The sequence below is a fragment of the Leptonychotes weddellii genome, chromosome 6 (assembly GCF_054177405.1).
Source record: "Leptonychotes weddellii isolate Sample4059 chromosome 6, ASM5417740v2, whole genome shotgun sequence".
Lineage (NCBI taxonomy): Eukaryota > Metazoa > Chordata > Mammalia > Carnivora > Phocidae > Leptonychotes > Leptonychotes weddellii.
In genome coordinates, this window is record NC_138374.1 from 16,364,905 (window position 1) to 16,388,149 (window position 23,245).

Sequence of the window (23,245 nt, forward strand, 5' to 3'; positions counted from 1 at the left end):
CCAGGTATCTGATTCCAGACTTACACTTGAGACCTCGGCTCACTATTCCTCTGAATGAAAATGAGATATTACTGTGTAATAGAAACAGAGCATCCTTAAAGGCAGATGTTCAGATTCTGGCTGTACTACCTACAGATGTGTGACCTTGGACAAGTCACTTAACCTCAGGGACCTCATCTGGAAACAGGCTAGACACACCCACCTCGCAGGACTGTGTTGTCTGGTAAATGAGATCTCGTGTGTTGAGCAACTAGCTGAGCGCCTCCATGAAGGTGCTGCCCTAGGGCTGATGTGGGCCGTGAGGAGCTTGATGGTCCCTTTCATAGGTGGGTTTCTTGCCGGTTTTCCTGCTTCCCTTCTTAGTCTTTTCTGAGTGGAGCTTTTTCTGGATCATCCTAGATTAAGAATATTCCACTTTGTCTCTGGTTCCAGGGAAACCATGTGGCCATCTGCTATGTTGGTGACCAAGCTAAAGCCTGGGTCAGGAAACCATCTGTGCTGCAGGAAATCCGGCTGGTGAGGCCCCTGCCCTCGGAAGAGAGAAAGTAATGATGTTCTCTGGCTCTCTGCTGCCAGCTCCCGGTTCTCATCTGGAAATGCCCCAGGCCACAGGACCAATGGTGGGAAGCTGCTTCCCTTACCTTGGCCCACTACCCCCGTCCCCTGACAGCCCAGACATTAGGCTTCAGATCCTTTAGCCTGACCCAGGCACCTGAAATCTGGGGCCCCTTCCAGCCTTGCTCTTTCTCCTTAATTTTTTGGGTCTTAATTCTATCTCTCCATCCTCTGTGTCTCCATCCTCTCTGCTGCTCACCTCCCTCGAACCTGGTCCTTGGATAGAGTCAGATTCATGGAGTCTGATTTCTTGCCCAAGATCTGTGACCTGGCATGCCCCCCCTCTCCCCGCCCCTGGCACTGACAGCCAAGAACATCTGGAAGAAGGGCCAGGTCTATGGTTTTGGTTAGACTTTGATCATTCCTCTGGTTTATTTGCTAGAGGCAGGCTGTCTGGATATACCTCCCAGCTCTGCCACTAAGAAATTGTATGATCTTCAACACATTGTTTTACTGTTTAAGCATCAGTTTCCTCATCTGTAAAATGGGAGCAGTCATAGTTCTTTTCTCACCTTTTCTCTGTGTGAGAATTAGCTGCATGTATGTCAAGCACATAGCAGAGCTCCCGGCACAGGAGACATACTGTAATCATCAGCTACTATTATTATTTTCAGGTGTATGAATTAAGGCACGAAAACATTGTCCCCTTCTTTGGTATTTGCACAGAACCACCCAACATCTGCATTGTCACCCAGTATTGCAAGAAAGGGAGTCTTAAGGCAAACAAACTAGTACATCTTACCTCGGGTTTGAGTAGCAGCTAATAAAGAACCTTATCGATGTTTTGCCCTTCATCCAAGAACAGTTCCTCTCAGGTCTAATTGAAAGACCTGAATTATCTTGCTGGAATTATCCTGCAGGGGATACGATTAGCAGTGGAATTGCCAACAGTCCGGTTTCCTCTGCTCTGGGTGGAAATTGTCTGAGCCTGTTAGCATCTCTTAAGACATTATAATCACTTCCAAATTATGTTTCTGGACTCATCCTACCCATGGTATGTGACCATCAGCTTTATGTTAGGAACAAGGAAGTATTTAAAAGACTCCAGACCGGGTGACTTTGTCAACATTGAATCAGGTTATGATATCTCCTGGGAAATTTCCAGGACTGGCTGTCGAGTACTCTGCCTCGGGGTGCAGTGGTTCTGGTCAAAATCATCCAATGTGTTAGAATCAAATCCATTCAACATGTGAAGCTCCCTGTGCTTCTGCTAGAGCCACGGGTAATAATTCAAATAACTGTTTTTTTCAGAATGTTTTGAGAAACTCAGATAAGGCGATGGATTGGATATTCAAACTGTCATTTGCATATGACATAGTCAATGTAATTATCATGTGAAACTCATTTAAAGAACAAATACCAGTGTTTTTGAGTTGTTCTGGGTCTTGGGTTAAACTGAACTGTAATCTTTCCTGAAAATTCTCTCTTCCTCAGATCTCCTCAAACAAAATGATTCCACTTCTAAAATTCACTGCTTCAATCAGATTTTCCATTCTTTTCTCCCTCCCTGATTCCAAGTAAATAGTGAGAAGTATTTTACACTAGAGTTGAAAGGGATGCTGGGCTTATCCAATCGGGAAGGAGCAGGATATTTACAGTTCAGGCTGCAACTTTTTACCCCAAAGAAAAGCTAATTATTAGACCATGAAGCAAGCTGGGGAGGAGGATTGCTAACACCCCTTCCTTCTGCCTAGTTTATGCCTATTTATGCTTCTGCCTAAACTATGCCTAGTTTAAAACGGCCACAAAGCTGTCGAGCTGAGAGGTGGGCTGGGGATGCAGACCTAGGAAGGTGTATAAGCAGGCAGAGTCTTTACTTTGGGCAAAGAGGGCTGTGGTGTCTGCAAAAAAAGATTAATAATAACAGTAGTAGTAGTAGTAGCTAAAATATATTTAGTGCTTATTTTTGCCTACTTTCTATCACTTTGTGTATATTAACTTATTTAATTCTCACAACAAAATATAAGGTAGAGCTATCATTCTATCCACTTGACAGATGGAAGGTGAGTAGTGGGGCCATGTCAGTGTGGACCAGCATCCTGAGGCTGTCCTCCTCGCCCTCGGCTACAATACAGCCGCTCTTTGTAAGCTCTCTGTGCCTGCTTTCGCCATCAGAGGGGACCACTCCAATGACATGGGAGTGGGTCTTAGTGAGGAAGTCCCTCAGTCTGACACACGGGCAGCAGGGCAGGGCTGGTCATCATCTGTCAGTCAACAGCCCATTCATCAACCAAGAGACTCTTCCAGGCAAAACCTGGCCTGGGTGTTGGGAGGGACACAGGGTGAGACATACAGTAGAGGGCTGGTGGCGCTTGGAGTGACTTTGTTAAGTCACTTCCCCTCACTGTAGGGGAAGCGTCCATGTGGGTTTAAGAGAAGAGGCTGGTCTGATTGATATCAAAGAACTTTCTTTTTTTCTCTAGGATCTAATTGCTCTTTACTTTTGAGAAGTTGTCTTACTTGTGAAACTTCGGTATCTTAGGCTTTAGTGGGAAACCAGCATATTGTCATTACCAAGAAAGGCAGACAACGGAAGCCTCCCATAACAGGTCCTCACAGATGACCCTGGGCCACCACTGTTTGCTAGTATTTCAGTAAGACTTCATTGAACATCTCTTAAGGGTTTGCCTTACTCTGGGCACTTTCATAGGAGGACAAGGACTTGTTTTTAATCTCTGAATGGATTAAAATCTAGCTATAGAAAAAAAAAAGTCAGGAAATGTACATGTAAAATTAAGTGGTGGAATGGTTAAAATTAGGAGGATCTGATGTGGCATCCTCTCCTACCCTGGGCTCCTCCTTCCTTCCCTTCACCCCCTCTCCCTTCCCTCCCCACCAAGCCCAGGGTAGTACTCTAGACTCTGGGGATCTGTCTCCTGCCGCTGACATCACATATATTGCCTCTGAAGAGAAACTAGTAAGTTTTCCCCAGGTAAGGTATGGATAACAAATAGATTTAGCTTTTTCAGTTGGCATTTGGTTTTCAAGAGGTATTAACCCAAAAGTTTCTCTGAAGAAACACTGGGGTGGGTGAGAATGGCACTCTGAAAGGAAAGTCTCCCTGGTGGTCTTCAGTCACTCTGGGTCACTGAGTCTATCCACTGCTCCATGCCAGGGAAACTGAAGACAGCTTGACACTTTGCTTTAGAAGGATTGCAGTCTTCTGAAATGGAGTGTGTACATAATGGGACAGTATAAGGAAGTCAGAGTGAGTTAGGTCAAGGCACATTTAGGCCCTTTAAGGTCAATTTCTCTGCCAGCATTCCTTCAAAGGGGACTAATATTAACAAAAATTCACTATAGCTTCTCAGAGCTTCCCCATTGGTGACTTTGACATGAACTCAACGTTGGCCATACTCTGTGGGTCAGATTGCGCTTCTGGCCATCCCATATCAATCATAAAAACAATTCCTCTCCGGATGTCTATTTGACCAGAACATTCTCTCTACCAGGTACCAGAGAGATTCTGAGATGCCACAGACTTTTCAAGTCAACAAACGTATGTTGGTTGAGCACCTGATTTGTCTCAGACCCAATTCTGAGCATGGAGGGCACGGAGGAATAGGCTCATTGTCCTGTCCCTAGAGAGTTCAACCTAGTGGAGCCAGCCTGGGAAGGAGCTTTGGAAATTATGATATTCTTCTTGAGTTAGGGATGGGCCTTCATTTCTTAGTAAGAGAAGTCTTGATGGATTAAGAGGAAGAGGGCAGTTTGGCATAGAAGTTGCTTAGGAGTTTGAACCCTGGCTCTCTACTACTGGCCAGGGGAACATAACTACCCTGAGCCTCAGTTTCCCTAGGTATCAACTAAAGATAACAGCAGTACCCACCTAATAGAGTTGTTTCGAGAAGTAAGTATACTTAGCACCATGCCCGCCCCGTAACAGGTGCCAGTAAATATTCATTGTTAGTTAGGAGCAGTACCATTACTATTATCACAGATTACTAGTACTAACTAGTACTAAAAACTTGTCCATTTAAAAAGTTTCATTCCCATGGGGCTCCTGGGTGGCTCAGTCAGGTAAGTGTCTGACTCTTGATTTTGGCTCAGGTCATGATCTCAGGGTCGTGGGATTGAGCCCCCATTGGGCTCCGCGCTGGGTGTGAAGTCTGCTTCAGATTCTCTCTCTCTCCGTCTTCCCTCTGCTCCCCCACTCACACACACACGTGCTCTCTCTCTTTCAAATAAATAAATAAATCTTGTAAAGAAATTTCATTCCCCCAACAACCCTCTGGGATAAGTCAGCACTGTCCAAACGTGGGACTATTGGCCAGTGGCAATGTGGCGAGCTCAAATTGAGGGGTGCTCTAAGTGTGAAATTCACACCAGAGCCAAAGACTTGGAAAGAAAAAAACAACCAGAATTTAAAATATCTCATTATTTTTATGTTGATCACATGTCAAAATAAGATTTTTTAATACACTGGGTTAAATAAAATATGTCATTAAAGTTAATTTCACCTATTTAACTGAAAAATTGAAAATTACACCTGTGGCTCATATTGTGTTTCTCTTGGACAGTGCTCTTAATTAATAATTAGCAATTAACTCCACTATTAATTCATATTTCTTTCTTTCCTTCTTTCTTTTTTTATAGAGAGGGGGAGGCACAGAGAGAAAAGGAGAGAGAGAATCTTAAAGCAGTTTCCACACCCAGGGGGATTGGATCTCACGACCCTGAGATCATGACCTATTTGGTCTGTGACAATATATATGAAATCATACGTTTCCATCAAGATAGAAAAAAAAAAAAACCCCAAACCTGAAGAGATGTGTGCCATCTCTTGGAGAGGGCTGCATTCCTAAACTTTCAACCATCCCTAAACATCTTGTTTATATTGTAATGGAATGAACGCTGCTAATAAACCTGGATATCAGGGGTAATCAGTGGTGCCTGAATAAAAGGTCTCCTGCCTGGGTCGGGCCTGGCACCAGCAGGGGCAGAGAGAGTTGTGAGCGTCGGGGGCAGTCCTATTGCACGGGGAGGTCACCATGAAATGAGAGAGAATTCCGGATTGGAGACAGGTCTGCCCAGATTTCAAGCCCGGACCTTGGCTTGTTGGAGCCTCATTAGAGAGTTCCAGAGGCAGCCCCAGCCAGGCCCCTCCAGTTTTGGGTGAGTGGGTTGCAGTTCCTAAAGTGTAACTGTATCATCTCAAAAAACCAACACTGAATTTTGGGGTGGGAGAGGGAGCGGTGTATCTGTGATCCTGCTTTCCGCTTTAGCCGGCACGTCCAGCATTGCTAAAGCAGGGCAGTGACTCAGACTGTGATCCCTACGAGAGCAGAGGGAGTCCCTGAGCTGGTGGCCACGAGGCCCACGGCCCCCTCCCTGGGGGCAGAGTCCATTCAGGGCCTCCTCGCATTCCCCCTTGCTGGAACACTGAGTGCCACCATGGCCTCCTGCTACCACACCTGTGGGTGCCTTCACCTCCCTCCTCAGCTGGGCTCGGGACACATTTGAACCTGGGCAGTTCCCGTATCACGGTGTCAGGAGAATGGATGTACTTTGATCCACCCTCGTCCTCCTCCTCCCATACAATTAATTAATCACCAGGGCACCGGAAACAGTAAAATCTAATGATTTAGAAGCCGCTGTGCTTTGAAGGCACCCCAACCTGGGTTTATATTCCAGCTCTGCCCTCACTCTCTGGGAGCAATTTAAAACTGTGAGTTTCCTCATTGGGAGACAGAGAAGGAGAACATTAACCCATCTTCCGGAAAGACAGAATGTGATCCTACGTATGAAGAAAGCACAGTGCATAGTATAAGCGCTCAGAGAAAGGTCTGTTGTTATTTATTTGTTCATCAGCGATCCAGATCTCGGTATGAATTTTCATGGACCCTTGTGGCTTCAGCGCAATGCTCAGTCACGCCTCTTCTTTGCCCTTCGGAGCTTTCTTTCGTCAGCCACGGGGCATTTGTGCAGGGGGTCAAGGGCGGGGACGTGGGAGTGGGACTGCAGCCCTCCCGGTCCTGCCCCACCACAGGCCAGCGCTGTGACCTGGCGCAGGTGAAATTCTTCGTTTCTCCCTTTCCTTCTTTCCTTATTTGTAAGATGAGGTTGACAATAATGCCACCTGAGTCTACAGGGTCACTAGGGGAATTACATGAGTTGGTTTAAGTAGGGAACGTAGGTTGATACCACACACCACATAACTTAAAACAGAAAAAGATCCAGTAAGACCCTCGAGAGAGACATGGTCATGTTCGCTCTTGCTCCGGAACCTCTGGGGTGAGGCAGGTGGGAGGAGGCCCGCGCTCCTCAGGCTGATGCAGGTGCAATGGCCCCACGACAGCCCCATGCCTGTGACGTCCTGAGGCTGCTGCCTTCCTACAAGCTCCCACGCTGAGTATTCTGCAAATGGCTCAGAGACTCAGATCAAAGATATAGAGAGCCCTTATGTCTGTACTCTGAGTCCAAGAAGCTGGAAATGTTGAATAAATAGTACGGAAGCTATCAAGGAAGGTAAGAAAATAAAGACCCCAGGATCACCCACAGTGGGGCCCTCCTGGCTCCCTGCACTCCTGTGGTCACTTCTGAAATGCAATCAGCCCTGTCCCCCTCGCCTTCGTATCACTGCTGCTAGCCTGCCCTGGGACATCGCAGAGATATACCAACATCTGTCCATCTGATCCCGCTTCAAATGTGACAGCTCTCATTTTCAAATTTATCTCTTCTCTCTCTGTGTTCCTCCAACAATTGTTGGTCTTTCTTTAAGCCCTTCCCTGCCTATGGAAAGATCTGTGCCCTCTGCCCCCATCTCCCTGCCAAATGAGCATGCTCTCTGCCTTAGTGACTCACCCTGAGCTCGGTCTTCCCGTTGGCACTCTATCCCCCATTCTTTCCAATTAGTATACGTGCCGCCGAAGCGAGCACTCTATCCCCCATTCTGATCCCTCTCTTGCTTTGGGTTCCTTAGCATCAGGCTTGGCTTGTACTGCATGTTATCTATAGCTAATACAGGCTCTTGTGTTTGGGTCTAAGCATCGGCTTTTTCTTTCTAAGCTCCCCAGGTGGCTTTAATGGGCAGCCAAGGTGTGGAACAATAGACGAGGACAGGTGTTCTCAGACTATGTGCACAAGAATCTCCTAGGGATCAGGTTAAAATGCACAGTCTGCTTCAGTACATCTGGACAAGGCCTAAGACTCTGCATTTCTGCCAAGCTCCCAGGTGATGTTGGTGCTGCTGGTCCCTAGGCCATCTTTCAAGTAGTGGGGATCTAGGCAGGCCCATCTCAGAGATGGTCAAATTGAGGCCCAGTGAGACGAGGTGCCTTGCTTGAAGAGACTGAGTGGTCAAGTGGAGATGTGAATGCGCGTCTTCTGATTCTAGTGTTCTTTCTGGGCCTCTTCATAAATAATGGTAGTTTATTATTGCATAATAATAATAGCTATAAACCCTTAAGAACACAGTGGATGACATGAGAATTTTTCAACATTCCTCATTTTATCCCCTTTCCCTTGCAAAGTGCTCAAACAGGACCCTTAAGTGGATATAACAGAATGTAATATTCTATTATTATAGAATCATTATATGCAGGTAGGAGTAGAGTATAATTCCTAACACATAGGTAATAAGAGAATAGTCTTAATTGCATAGTGTTGTTTCCATATTGTTGATCTCCTTTATCATATTTATACACATTTTCATGATAATTTATGGTGGGGATTTACTTTGTGGCATGCACATGTCTGGTGTCTCACATACATTATGCCATGTACCCTCCACAGCCACCCTGGGAGCTAGGGATTATTGTCACCTCTGTTTTGATGAGAAAAATGAGGCTTACGGGGTAAAGTAACTTGCTCTCTGCTAAGTGTTAGAGCTGGGATTTCAATTAAGGAGTCTGATCACTCCATCAGATTCTATTTTATTTAGCTTATTTATTTTAGGCTGGCCTTGCCTTCGTGGCTCCACAGCAGGGGGCCAGATATAGTCTTCCCCTACTTGGGTAACTCTACCCAGGTTGACTCATGGGCAAGGGGCTATGTTAGTGGCTCTGGAACCGAATGAACCTAGAGATGGGCACTTCCCCCTCCCCTGGGTCTGTGTTTCTGTCCATCTGTTTCTGTCTCTGTTTCTTTCAGCAGGGTCCATTGACACCTACTCTAATTCATTTGCTTATTTTCACTCTTCTAGGGCATGCTGTTCCTCCACTGGAGCCCCCTGGGGTCCTATGGCAACCTGAAGCCTTCCAACTGCCTGGTGGACAGCCGGATGCAGGTGAAGCTGACGGGCTTTGGGCTGTGGGAGCTCAAGTATGGCCGGACCTACAGAACGTACAGCGAGGGACCTACAGACCACTCGGGTAACCACTGGCAGATCTTGCACCCACTAGCTACCAGCAGAGTGGTCACAGGGCGCCTGCCCCCCCACCCACCTCTGCCACCTGAAGCTCACTGGCACAGGGACCCACCGGGGGCCTACCTCTGGAGCTGTGTGTGGCTGTTCTATTGCCCCCCGAGAGAGCGAGAGAAAAATAGCCTCCAGGGTGGTGAGTCTGTGGGGGTGATGTCCGAGTTAGGAGGCTAGCTCTCACCCTGGCCGAGCTGCCCCAAGCAAATCGCTGCCCTTCTCTTTAGGCCGCGGCAACCCACTGCATCATGATCCTGTGTCCTCAGAGCGCATCATCTGCAGGCACTTAAAAGACGATGAGTTCCATCCTCTCGGTGCTCCAGTATCACTTGAGAAGCTTTAAAAAAATACCTAGGTGGCCAGATCCCACCCCAGATCAACTGAATCAGAATATCTGAAGATGGAATCCAGACCTGGGCATCTGTGTGGTTTTTAAAAAGCTTTCTAATAATTCTCGTGCACATCTGCACATCTCAGGATGAGACCTTCTTGCCTGGAGGCCAAACCCCCTTTGCATATGCGCAAACGGAGGCTCGGACTCTTCCTACTCCTCCGCGGTTAATTGAGAACCCTTGAGTCTCCACTCGCGCGGTCCCGGGGCGCTCGGCACCCCTCCCTGGAGCAGCACCTTACGGCAGCCTGGCTGTGCGCACGTGGGGGAGTTTCTGAAACGTGGGACAGCATGATGGCTTACAGAAAAAGACAAAAGGGGAAATTCTGAACACCTGCTAGCAGCCACTCTATTTCCCCATCCCCCAATATATATATATATATATATATATATATATAAATATGTTTAGCGATTGTAGCCTACAATGAAATAAACCTATAAACCTCACAGCAAGCAATAAATGTAGGTTATACAAAATATCCAGAACAAAGAGATCTATAAAGACAGAATGCAGGTTGGTGGTTGCCTGGGGCCGGGGGCAGGAGGACCGGGGAGAAGCCGTTTAATGGGACCAGGATTTTACTTTGAGGCCATGGACATGTTTTGGAACTTCTTTTTGGGTGGTTGGTTGTACAATACTGCGAATGTACTACATGCCACTGAATTGTTTGCTTTCCTGGTTAATTTTATGTTCTACGAATCGTACCTCAATAAATTAGTTTTAAAAATCTAGACAAGACAGAAAAGGGAAAGAAAAATGAAGAACTCTACTAACTGCACAGTCGGCGTTAGGCACAGTTACCACGTGAGTGCGCGTCCTTCCTGATTGCTCTGCGTTCGCATACCCACGGATCCCTATTTGCCCTTTAAGTCGGGCACTGTTGGGAAGATTTCTCAGGGCCTGGATGCTTTTAATTCTTCTGTGCTTCCCTGAGAAAGAGTGGTGGCTTTTCCCGTTCTGCCTGCCCCTTTCCCACCGCAGGCTTCCCTCTCCACATCGTTGCTTTGCAGAATTCTGAAACTGGACGGCCCCCGAGCTCTGGCGGCTCCCAGAGGCGCCCTGGTCCGGCACCCCAAAGGGAGATGTTCCCAGCTTTGCCATCCTGATGACGGAGCTGATCCACAACCAGGACCACGGGCCTTTTGAGGACCTCGACGAGGCGCCAGACGGTAAAGCTGAAAGAGCCTCTTTGGCAGGCTTTGGTTGTGTGGGCTAGCTTTCAAATGCTTGTTTTTTAATTCAGTGTTTATTGATTTATGATTTATTCCATTGTTTTTCCTTCTTAAAGTTTATGTTCTTTTTTAAATTAAAAAACCGGTTGCAGTTTGCTTATAAAAACAATCCAGAAACTCAGGATTACACACTTTATTCTATAATAGCAGTCAGGGTGATCCTGTTGGAAAATGATTTAGGTCACGTCACTTCTGTTCACAGCATCCTCCCCTGGCTTCCCATTTAGGGAACGAAAGCTAAGCCCTAACAGTGGCCTGCAAGACCACCAAAGCCCTCCCACCTGGCCTCGGGGACTTTCTCTATTAGTGTCCTATGGTTGCCATAATAAGTTAACCACAAATCTGCTAGGTTTAAGTGACAGAAATTTATTTTCTTACAATTCTAGGAGGCAGAAGTCCAAAATCAAGGTTCAGCAGGGCTGTGCTCCCTCTAGAAGCTTTAGGGAAGATCTGTTCTTTGTCTTATCTAGTTTTTGGTGGCTGCCCGGGGCTTCATGGACTTTTGGCCAAATCGCTCCAATCTCTGCCTTCACCTTAACATTGCTTCCTCCTCTGTATACCTCTCCTCTGTCTGTATCTTATAAGGGGCACTTGTCGTTGGATTAGAGCCCACCTGGGATTCCGAAATGATCCCCTCAACCCAAGATACTTAATTATATCTGCAAAGACCTTTTCTTCAAATAAGGTCACATTCACAGATTCTGGGGATTAGGACATGGACATATCTTATTGGGGACCACCATTCAGCTCAGTACACCTTCCTAATTCCATCCCGCATGGTTTGCCCCTTTCAGTCATGCTGGCCACCTTCATGTGCCTCCCTCATGCCAGACACATTCCTACCCCAGAGCCTTTGCACACACTGTTCCTTCTGTTTGGGTATCTCTCATCTCATATTTGTATATACAAATTTGCTTTATTCTTTCTTAAGGACTACAGAATTTTTCATTGTAAGGATATGCCATGTATTATTGATTAATACACATTCTGGTTATTTTCCATTTTTTGCTATTATAGTTGCTGCAGTGAGCAGCCTTGTATCGTTGTGGACATAAAATTGAATAGATAAATATATTTTAAGTATATTTAATTTTTTTTTAATAAATCCTGCCCAATTGTCTTTATAGGATATGCTCAGGCTTATTTTTTGCTGAGTTGTCTCCTCACACACACCCCGTCATGGAATTAAGGGCGGAAGTGGTAGGAGATAAGCAAAATTTGATCCAGATTGATAAAAAAAAAAAATAAAAGTATAGGAGGCATAACCCCCAGCACTGTTACTTTCCAGGTTAGCCGTACACTGGAATTACCTGGGAATTTTAAAAACTGCTACTACCTGGGTCTCAGCCGAGGAGATTCTGATGCCGTATGCCACGATCTGGGCATCAGGGTTTGCGGGTGATTCCAGTGTGCAGCCCACGTTGAGGGCTGCTGTCTTGAGCAAGCCGAGGGAAGTGTTTGTGTGTCAGTTTCTAAGTTTCTCCCTTGATTTATTTTCTGTACCACTTTGCCTATCATTTCTAGCCCATTCCCAGGGGCCAGCCTCAAGTCTCATCTTTAGAGCATCATGAATTCCCTGGAGACTTTTTCAAGTCAGGAGCCTTTCTGAATGTATGTAGTTGCTTTAAAAGTGGCTTCCTGGGGCACCTGGGTGGCTCAGCCTGTTAAGCGTCTGCCTTCGGCTCAGGTCATGATCCCAGGACCCTGGGATCGAGTCCCACATCCGGCTCCCTGCTCAGCGGGGAGTCTGCTTGTCCTTTTCTCTCTGCCCTTCCCCGCCAGCTCAGGCTCTCTCTCCCTTGCTCTCTCTCTCAAAAACAAACAAACAAACTAATTAATTAAATAAACAAATCTTTAAAAAATAAAAATAAAGAGATTGGATCCCCCCCCAAAAAAATAAATAAATAAAATAAAAATAAAAGTGGATTCCAGTTTCTAATCTATGGTCAGGTGAAATAGAAGGGAGACTAATCCCAAAAGGTTCACCCCAAATCCAAGTGCAACTGACTTTGGAACCAAGAAGCTACATAGATCTTCCCAGACTGAGCCCAGGAAGGAGCCCATCTGTACTCGCCAGGCTCAGCTGCCATGGGATTGCACCAATTGGGGTGGAGGTGGGGGGCCGGGGTGGCAGTGGGGATGGGCAGACTGTATACAGTTGGTATGTTTGCCCTTCACTGTAGTCCTTTGCTCACAGACTTAAATGAGAGCTGGCCATATGGGACTATGTATACACAGGACTGCAACCAGGAAAAGTACAAGGTGCACCTAATTTATGGACAAACACACTTCTTCCATTAACTTCTCGTACTTCCCTACAAACAATCCTGGTGCTGGGAACTGGATAGATATCGAGTCTCTGCACACACTAGACCAGTGCTTTTCACATGTTAGTGGGTGTCAGAATTACCTGGAGGGCTTAAGACACGGAATTACTGGGTCCCACCCTCAGGGTCTCTGATTCAGGAGGTCTGGGGCGAGGCCTGAGAATTTACGTTTTTATCAAGTTCCCAGATGATGTTGAAGATCCACAGTTTGAGAGGCACTGGCCTAGTGCAACCCTGGACCAGCAGCATCAGCATTCCCTGGGTACTTGTTAGAAATGCAGATTTTCAGGCCCAACCCCAGGCCTTCGGAATTGGAAACTGTGGGGGTGGGCCCAGAATCTGTGTTTTAAAAGCCCGCCATCCCCCATCCTGTTGCACACCAAAGAAGAACAGTTACAATAGAGTAACCATGGATGGTTGACGATTAAAGGACAGCTGCACATTATCAGCTCATGACATGTGTACTCTGAGGAGCAGACCCACAATTTGAATTTGAACCCATACGGTAATTGTGTGGTTTTTTTAAATGTATTTTCTTTCAGATTATTTTTTTAAATGTATTTTCTTTCAGATCATTTTTAGGCATTAAAAATGTGCACTTAAACTCAAGTATGTACATTTACAAATACAAGATAATATTTTACACAGTTTTAGAACTTGTATTATTATTATTAAGTAAAGGCCATACCTTGTTCAGATTTCCTTGGGTTTTTTGGTTTGTTTGTTTTTTGTTTTTTTGTTTGTTCATTTTTTAAGAGGAGAAGAAAGGGCAGAGGGAGAAGGAGAGAGAGAGAGTCTTAAGCAGGCTCTACACCCAGTGTGGAGCCTGACACGGGGGCTCAATCTCACGACCCTGAGATCATGACCTGAGCCAAAATCAAGAATTGGATGCTCAACCGACCGAGCCACACAGGTGCTCCCAGATTTCCTTAGTTTTTAACCCAGTGTCCTTTCCTACCCCAGCATCCCATCCAGGACACCCCACTGCATTTAGCCATCATGTCTACTCCATGCTCCTTAGGAATGTTTCTCAGAGACTATCCTTCATTTTTATGACATAGTGCTGGCCAGTTATTTTGTAGAATGTTTATCATTTGGGATTTGTCTAATTACTTTTTTTGTCATGACTAGACTGGGCTTCTACTTCTTGGGAGGAAGGCCACAGAGGTAAATTGTCATGTTCGTCCCATCATGTCAAGGGTACATAAACCCTGGTTCTTTTTTTTTTTTTTTTTAAGATTTTATTTGTTTATTTGACAGAGAGAGACACGGCGAGAGAGGGAACACAAGCAGGGGGAGTGGGAGAGGGAGAAGCACGCTCCCTGACGAGCAGGGAGCCCGATGCGGGACTCGATCCCAGGACTCTGGGATCATGACCTGAGCCGAAGGCAGACGCTTAACGACTGAGCCACCCAGGCGCCCCAAACCCTGGTTCTTTTTACTGGAGAATGATATTGGAAACCAAGACCTAGGTGCTGGGTGCTCGTTGCTGCTGGGCTGTTCTTGCATCTTGCCCTTCCCAGGGGCATGTGTATATACGCATTTCCATATCTGTATCTACCCAGCTGTATCTATGCTAAGCTAAACATGAGTTCATACCGACATTTACAACATCATTACCACATGGTTCATTTATTCTAGTCTCCCTATCACTTATCCAAACCTCCCTTTCTAACAGTGAGATCCTGGCTCCCACCATTTGCCATCCATTTACTTACGTATCCAATCACAGCCTATGTGTGTGGTACTTTCAGAGTTCTTATTCTGTCCCCTCGTGAGAAGCAGTCGTGCCGACTAGAATACAGTGATTGTGAATGGGTCCTTTTGTTTAGTCTTAATGGTCTCAAGTCATTCTTTTGTCACGGTCTGCCTTTATCCTGGGATTGTCCAATATCCTAACTGATATTGTTAAGAATGTGTGTTCTTTGAGGTTTACTCTCCGTGCTGTAAAGTTCTGTGGGTTTTAGCAAATACACAGTATCATGTACCCACCTCTACAGCCTTTTCTGGAATGTCATATAAACAGAACCACACAGTGTGTGGCCTTTTCAGACTACCTTTTTTTACTTAGTAATATGTGCTTAAGATTCGTTCATGTTGAGTGCCTGGGTGGCTCAGTCAGTTAAGCGTCTGCCTTTGGCTCAGGTCATGATCGCAGGTCCTGGGATCGGCCCCACATAGGGCTCCCGCTCAGCGGGGATTCTGCTTCTCTCTCTGCCCCTCTCCCCACTCATGATCTCTCTCTCTCACACTCTCTCTCTCAAATAAAAAATAAATAAATAAAAATTCATGTTATTACACCCATAGTATTTTTATACCAAAACATGTATACATTGCTCTCAAATTATTATTGCCTCTACAAAACCTGGATAAGCAGAATGTTTAATAAATGTTAGTAGAAGTCAATGCAGAAGTGAAAGAAAGTAGGTTTACAAAGTTGGACATGGAGGCAGCACGTGGTGGTAACATTTATTATTTGCTAAAATAACTTTTATGGGACATTGTATATGGAATACAAATTGTATAAGGTGCACTTTGGGGATTTCCAACCCCAAATTCTTATATACTCCTGAAGTCACATAGACATATATATGCTTTACTTCAAGAAAAGTTCTATTGGGAAAAAAAATGAACTTAATCTAAAAACAGATTCATTTGAAGGTGCTTATATGTTTTACAGTAGGATTCTTCATTTTCCAGGAGGTTCCAAAGTATTTCTCATAAAATATTCAGATTTCTCCAACATTCCAATCTGTTCAATTTATTTAAAAACTCAGTTTACAAATTGAAGAGCACATATGTTTGAAGTGTCCTGAATGGCCCAAAGTTTTCAGACGTTTGGCTGTCTGCATCCCACATGAATTTCAGAAATCATCAGCCGAATCAAAGACCCCATGGCTTCAGTTCCATTTCGATCTTCCCTGTCAGAGGAGAAGGGCAATGAGAAGGTTGCGGTCATGGTGAAGGCCTGTTGGGATGAATCTCCAGAGAAAAGGCCCACTTTCTCGTCCATCAAAAAAATTTTACGAGAAGCCAGTTCCAAAGGGTGAGTGAGATGTGGAACATTTTCTCCTGATCATTTAACCATTAGAATTTTGAAACACTATGGCTGTGATTGCTCCTGTATGGCTCACTCCATTCATTCATTCATTCATTCCTCCACTCACTCATTCATTCACCCATTCCTTCCTTCATTCATCATCCACCCACTCGATGCCTTCCACATGCAAAGCACCGTGTTGCATGCTGATTAGAGTGATAAATTCTCCCTTTGTTTCACAAATGACACAAAAATGTATCAGACATCAGCACTTCCATTGTCCTCCTTTGTCTGTTCCAGATATCACTAGTCAACCAAGCTCTCTTTCCTAGGGAATTTTGACATGGCCCCAGAATGTTTTCTGAACCAGCATTCCAAGGATCATGACTCATCAGTTGGGGTTGGACAATGAGATAAAAAACTATTCACCAGCCTTAGAGTAAGTCTTTAACTTAAATTATTTGTGACTCCCAAGCAATTTCCTCAATAGTAGCTTGCTTCATATTAGGATAATTGTGTCATCTTTTGGCACATTGAGCATATGCAGCATGGCCATGTTAGAAGTAGCTTGAGTTGATAGAAGGGCCCTGGGCTGGGAGTCTGGCATCTACTCCTAACTTGGCCATTCTGCTGTGTATTCTTAACACAACAGCCCTGTATTCTGCATTTTCCACATCAAATTTTTTTTTAAAGATTTTATTTATTTATTTGAGAGAGAGAATGAGAGACAGAGAGCATGAGAGGGAAGAGGGTCAGAGGGAGAAGCAGACCCCCCGCTGAGCAGGGAGCCTGATGTGGGACTCGATCCCGGGACTCCAGGATCATGACCTGAGCCGAAGGCAGTCGCTTAACCAACTGAGCCACCCAGGCTCCCTCAAAATTGTTTTAAATGGTACGTCTCAGGTCAATCATGACTTTTACTCAGAAAATCTGCTCTCCTATGTTAAGGCAAGTCTACTTCCTATGTGAGCCTCAGTCTCCTCATCTGAAAAATGGGGAATTGAAACGATTTTTCTGAAGATGCTTCTAAAACAAGAGCCTATAGGATCTAGAAGTGCCCCTACATCTGTCATCTGAAAAGAAAACAGCTGGTGTTATTCAGAAAAAAAAAAAAAAAAACTGTCCTGAAATCTGTATTTTTGACTGACCATGACGATGGTCTGGAGCATGTTGGGAAGTGGGGGAGGGCCAATTTGTTGAGTGTCTGATGAGTGCCAGACACAGATTGAGACCGTGTACCCATTATCTCCCTGAACCCTCAGAACAGCCCTGGGAAGTACGTGGTATTATCCTCATTTTCCAGAGGAAGAAACTGAGGCTCAGGGGGATGAAGGGTGCAGGTCAAGGTCATAGAGCTGGTAGAAGGCCACGTGACCTCACAGCCATGGTCATTTCACTGCTGTCCACGGGCAGCCCTGCAGTAGGGAACCTGAAGGGCAAGACATATTTTCTTTTCTTGGAATGTATAGCTGGAAGTTGTGCTCCACTGTGGCCCTAAAGTTCTTGGAAAAAAGTGTTAATGTGGGGGTTCTTTTAAAGCCACGTGAACATCCTAGACAGTATGGTGAGCAAGCTGGATGTGTAAGCCAATCACCTGGAGGACGTGGTGGAAGAGAGGACCAACCAGCTGATGGCGGAGAAGAGGAAAGTGGATAGGCTTCTGTCCACAATGCTGCCAAGGTATTCCAGAGCTGGGGTGGGGGCGGAGCTTTTCAAAGGACCCGGGAAAAAATAGCATCACTATCTAAAAGGCTCCATATAGAGAGAATATTTTTTTTGTTCCTTTAATAAGAGGAAGTCAGGTTCTTCTAAAACAGGTGAAGCATTTTGCAGGCAACTTGGTACAGCCTGTAAAAGGAGATAGGGGCAAAGTCCCTTGAATTCATAGGACTAGAGAATGTCTTACAGTGAAGATTACGGCTGCGGCAACAGGAGAGCGACCACTAGATGGAGCTCCGGTTGCATGAGTCTGATTAATTGCTAGCTCCCCAGTATTTGAGATCGTGCTCCAAAACCTTTCTTTGTACAATACGATATGCGCCCATGACTTCAGATTCAAAACTCGCTTAATTTTTGGCTGTAATTGCATCTGTACTCTCTTTAAACACTTGGCAGGAGGATCTGCTATTAAAATGCCAGCACCCTTCCTGTGTGTCTTGACAAAGAGGCGGGGTCGGGGATTTGAAGGTGTTAACGTGAGATTGGTGGATTAAAGCAAAAATATTGATTTGTGGATTGGTGGCTGCTTACTTTTCCTCCCACATCTGCAGGTTGAATCTTTACCACCAAACTCTATAACCAACAGGGGAAAATGAGATGCCCTCAGGGAGAAAATCCTTATTGTAAAGGCATTTCTGTAACCTGCTCCCCCTCCTCCAATTTATACCCACCAATGAAAGTATCTCTTTAGAGAAAATGCAGGTGGAGAAATGGGAGTCAAAAAAATCCCTTTAGATGATGGAATTTTTGTTAACCAAAAACCTAATTCACTGAAGCAAAAGGAACTATAAGGATGACTCTGCAGGGGTTTGTAGGAGACAAAATGAGTAAGAGTCTGTTCAAAACCGATCCCTATTCTCTGGTTTCAGCTTCATTGGAGAACAGCTCATAGCTGGAAGGTCTGTGGAACCGGAACGTTTTGAGTCCGTGACAATCTTTTTCTCTGACATTGTTGGATTCACAAAACTGTGTTCTCTCAGCTCCCCCCTACAAGTTGTGAAGCTCCTTAATGACCTGTACAGTTTATTTGATCACATCATTAAGACATATGATGCGTCTAAGGTGAGACACTTGGCTCCTGGGCTGTGAGGGGACACGCTCTCCTTGTCGGCTGACTCCAGGGCAGGAGTGAGGGTGGACCCAGCCCTAGCTGTCAGCCAGGGAAAGGCTCTATTTCAGGCTGGCAGTCTGTCCCAGTGCATGGCAGAAACTCAATATTTTATTCCCGTTTGTTTTCTTGGGAAAGGGCTTGATTAATCACAGATGCATGTGCTTGTCAAGACTCACCAGTTGCTCCTTGTTTCCTTCCATTATTTTATCTTGCGGTAAACACATTTCTAAAGAGGCATTGACCTCCTACTGACTGATTCCTCCAGCTCACTCCTGAATATATTTCCTTCGTATTCAAAGAGGCTCACATTTACTCTCCGTTAAAGGTTGTCTTCGGACCCTGTGTGAGTCTCACTTCTGTTACTGTGATCCTTAGCAGTGCAGGTGAAGACAGACGCCCAAGTGTAGACTATCAGACTCGTGGCTAAAATGAGAAACAACGATCTGCCTAGTGCCTCTCAGGGGGGGCAGGGGGAGAGATGTAGGAATATGGTAAAAAATGATTTGTCGGGGAAGGATAGCAAAAATGAATAATTTGGCTTCATTCAAGTGGTGGTGATGGCTGCTTTGGGTGTTTTCTGAGTTTTCTGATGGGGCCGGATCATGACTTCAGGGTGCCCAAGCTCACGCATCTTGGGGCAGCCACAGGTGCTGACCATGATAGCAGGGCTCTGCCTGTGGCCCTGGGGCCGGGGAGATTTGGGGGACAGTGTGGTCATGTCCCCCGGGGACATAATCTTAATGGTTATCCCCCAGTGTTCCCCACAGATCTGCCTCTGTTTAAGGGTGAAAGAAAAGATGGTGTGGATAATCTCAAAGGGTAGGTCACATGTACCCCAAAACGGAAGCTGCTCTGCTTAGGAGGGCATCCTCTGGGATTTCCTCTTGGTGTTATGTTCTCCGCTATGTTTTGCACGAGCTAATACTAAATCAGTGTCAGTGTCTAAAGGATGTATGTACCCGTGGTGGGGAGAGGCAGCCTGGAAGCAATCAGACTTGTGTACTGGTTGATTTTGTGTAATTCTGGGGTGACCAATAGACAGAGGTATTTTTACTGCCTGGCTAATGCCTGGAATCCCACCTTTACCACATGATCTTTGGATTCCGCTAAAATGCAAACATTTGGAAAGGGTTGTATCTTTAAAGTTCACACTGGTCATTTATTTTCTATTGTAAATGAGGGATCTGAAAGCTGACTTTATTAGGATTTATTAGGGGAGAGAAGAGGACAAATCAGGCAGATACATGAATTTATACGTAAGTATAAGCATATATATTGTGTCTACTGTATACATATGTATAAATGTATCTAAGAGCCCTTGTATGGGGTGAAGACCTTTCAGGTTGGGCAAGATGAATTCCACTTGATGGATGCATGTGATCCTTCAAGATTTACCCCATTTGTACACTGCTGCCTGTTTAACTGGTTTTGAACTTGAGTTGCGGAAATATGGTCACCACCACGATCAGATTTCAGAGGAGAAAGCAGTGACTGTGTGCAGGAGGGCTCAGGGAAGGAAGGCTTTGTGGAAGAACCAGGACAAGGGCAGAAACTTGTAGACATGCTGGGACATGGAGGGAGTGGAGGTCAGGGAGTGTGACTCTTCAACGTGGGGGGCCTCAGAGCAAGGCCACTTTGTTGCTTTTTTTTCAGGTGGAGATGCATGCATGGTGGCTAGCGGACTTCCCATGCGCAGTGGAATCCAGCACGTGGACGAGATTGCCACGATGTCCTTGTACTTCCTCAGTGCCACTGTCTACTTCCAGATGGGGCACATGCCTGAGGAGAAGCTCAGGCTCAGGACTGGGATCCACACAGGTAGACAGCCCTGGGGCCTTAGGGTCCATGTATGACAGCAGGTGGTTCTGGATTCAAGTCCCGGGTCTGAGGTTTTTAGGACCCCGAAGTTGAATGGTAGCATCTTCAAGGGAAACAGGGTTGAATTGTCTCTGTAAATCTATTTCCAGCTAGCCAGATTACTTGGTGACAGCGAAGACACCCAGAGACTCCAAGATGTTGAACCAAAAGTTAAGAGGAGACCGAAACATAGGACGGTTATGTGGGGCTGCTCTCCGCAGCCCCCGCCCCCCCTCATGCCTCTGCCTCAAATGCCCTTTGATCTGGTCTGGTTTTGGTCAAACTCATGGGCACGTGACTGTGCAGAAGCAACCAGCACTTGGTTTAATGCTCTTCTTAGTTTCTTCATTAATATATTACCATAACATTATTAATATTATTATCACTATAATATTATTATATTAATAATATTTATATTATTTACTTTCTTAAATAATTTCTTAATAGGTTTTGAATGAGGGGTTCCTTATTTTCACTTTAGACTGGGCCCTGTAAGTTATGTAGCTAGACCTGCTCCTACCTGTCCTCCAAGGCTTGACTAAAATAAAACCTGGCCCCTAATCAGAATTAATTACTCCCACATTTGTGCTGCAGTTCCTTTGTTTACATCTCTAGTGCATGAATAACATCGTCATTAATTTCTGTCTGAGCTTGGTTGTTATAACAAAATACCACAGACTGCGTGGCTTAAACAACAGACATTTATTTTCTCACAGTTCCGGAGGCAGGGAAGTCCGAGATCAGGGTTTCAATATGGTCGGTTCCGATGAGGACCCTCTTCTTAATCTCACCAAAGGCTGCCTTCTGGCTATGTCCTCACATAGCGAAGAAAGAGAGAGCGCTCTGGTGTCCCCTGTTCTTCTAAGGGCCCTACCCTCAGGACCTCATCTAAACCCTAAGTACCTCCCTAAGGCCCTGCCTCCTAATACCAGCTCGAGGGTCAGGGCTTCTGCAAGTGAATGAAGGAGGGGGTTACAAACATTCAGCTCATCATAATTGATTATGTGGTTTTCCACCAGAAGTCTGTGGATTCTGTAGGTTGCCTCTTTGTAAACCCTAGGATCTGCTGCCAAGCTCTGCCTGAAGAGGGCACTTAAATATTTGTTGAATTGCATTTACTGACTTAATGTGCATCATGCAGTCCAGCCCTTGGGAAATGCAGATCGGCTATGCCCTTCTGTTCTCCTCCTTGTCGGTCCTGGGGTGGCTGGCGCGGTTGGAATCACCATGCCCAGGCACTGTCTGTTGGGAGACACTGAACATACTGTGTTTCATCAACAGACTTCAGGTAAGGGGAAGATTTTTCTAGAAGGCAGCAGCACAGACCTAGCTTTGAATTTTACTGGCTGTCAGATTTGGGGGCCTGGTTTTATCACCAGTGAAATGGGAATGGTGATAATATTACCCTCGAAGGGTAGATGTGGGGATTAAATGTGAACATGTATATAAGGTGCTTCACCAGTTGCCCTACTGATCAGACGAGCTCATAGATTTTATTATTATTTTTAAAAGATTTCCTTTGCAGCAAAATTCAACCTTGACAGGCCCTCACCCCCTAGGCCATTGCTGACTATCCATTTACGCTTACCAGCAAAGCCCAAGGAAACCAAGATTTCATCTATAATGAGGCCTTCCCTTCACTGAGGCTGCTCCTGCCTAATTGCACTTTGGCTAAGAACAAAACTTTCAGTCAACAAGCAAGGGAGGCCGAGTTGTCTGTGCAGAGGGCACACTTCATGGGCAGCCGTTCCTCCTCTGTGACTCCCACAGGGCAAAGGAGAACAAACCACTTTCTGGTTGAAAGGCAAAAAAGGCTTCACTATTCCACTCCCCGACTTTACTGAGGAAGAAGCTAAAGTCCCAGAGAACTTCTGAGGTATTTTCTTTAAAGATGTTTGTGGGGTCCCATAAAAGTCTGAGGACCATTTGGTTAGACGCATTAAATATCCCATGCAGGGGGTGTAGATCTGGGGTATTGAGTTAATCTACCAGTAGGGGGAGCCATCTAGCTGGCCTCCTCTTCCCGCCCCAGAGCTCTGTGAGGTTGGGATGAGCTGGATAGGGTGAACTCATTTCCTGGGGGACCAGGGCTGGGTTGTTGCTCCCAGACCTGCCAGTGAACTTGCTCTAGCTGCCAGATATTTCCGGCCCATTAGCTTGTGAATTTGCAGTGAACCCAATTTCATTCTGGAAGAGAGGAAACCCGGAGGACAAAACTTGGGGCTGCTGGCCCCACCCTGCCTGCCTTCTTTTTTCCAGGGGCTGCTCCCTAACCTTTAGTTATCAGAAGGCATCTCAGCAATGTTTCCCAGGGATAAAGCTCTATCTAAGGTGTGAACAGTCACTGAAATCCAACAGGATCAGGCCATTCCAGGTAGACTGGATCGGGGCAGTCAGTCCCTGAAAGGCCTGGTCCTGAGCTCTGACTTCCTGTGAGCGCTGCAGTTTCCAAATGGAAATGTCCCACTCTCAATTTATTGCTTAATTTCTTTCCTATCCAAAGCAAAGGAATGAAGATAGGCTTTGCTTTCAATCAAGGCTTGAATTTTAAGTGGACTTTTTCATTGGTTTATGAAATGCTAAATTTTTTGCA

The 23,245-nt window shown here is 45.5% G+C and overlaps 1 protein-coding gene across 1 annotated transcript in view; it reads left to right on the forward strand.

Moving 5' to 3' along the window:
• The window catches only part of LOC102734402 (guanylate cyclase 2G-like), a 34,282-nt gene extending 15,411 nt beyond the window's left edge, over positions 1-18,871 (forward strand). Inside the window, 8 exon segments of the mRNA XM_081823068.1 lie at positions 433-516; positions 1,230-1,334; positions 1,867-1,938; positions 8,759-8,927; positions 10,377-10,535; positions 15,794-15,971; positions 17,505-17,645; positions 18,554-18,871. Of these exon segments, the coding sequence (XP_081679194.1) occupies positions 433-516; positions 1,230-1,334; positions 1,867-1,938; positions 8,759-8,927; positions 10,377-10,535; positions 15,794-15,971; positions 17,505-17,645; positions 18,554-18,773 (1,128 nt within the window). The 3' untranslated portion in view covers positions 18,774-18,871.
• The last annotated feature ends 4,374 nt before the right edge of the window (positions 18,872-23,245 follow it).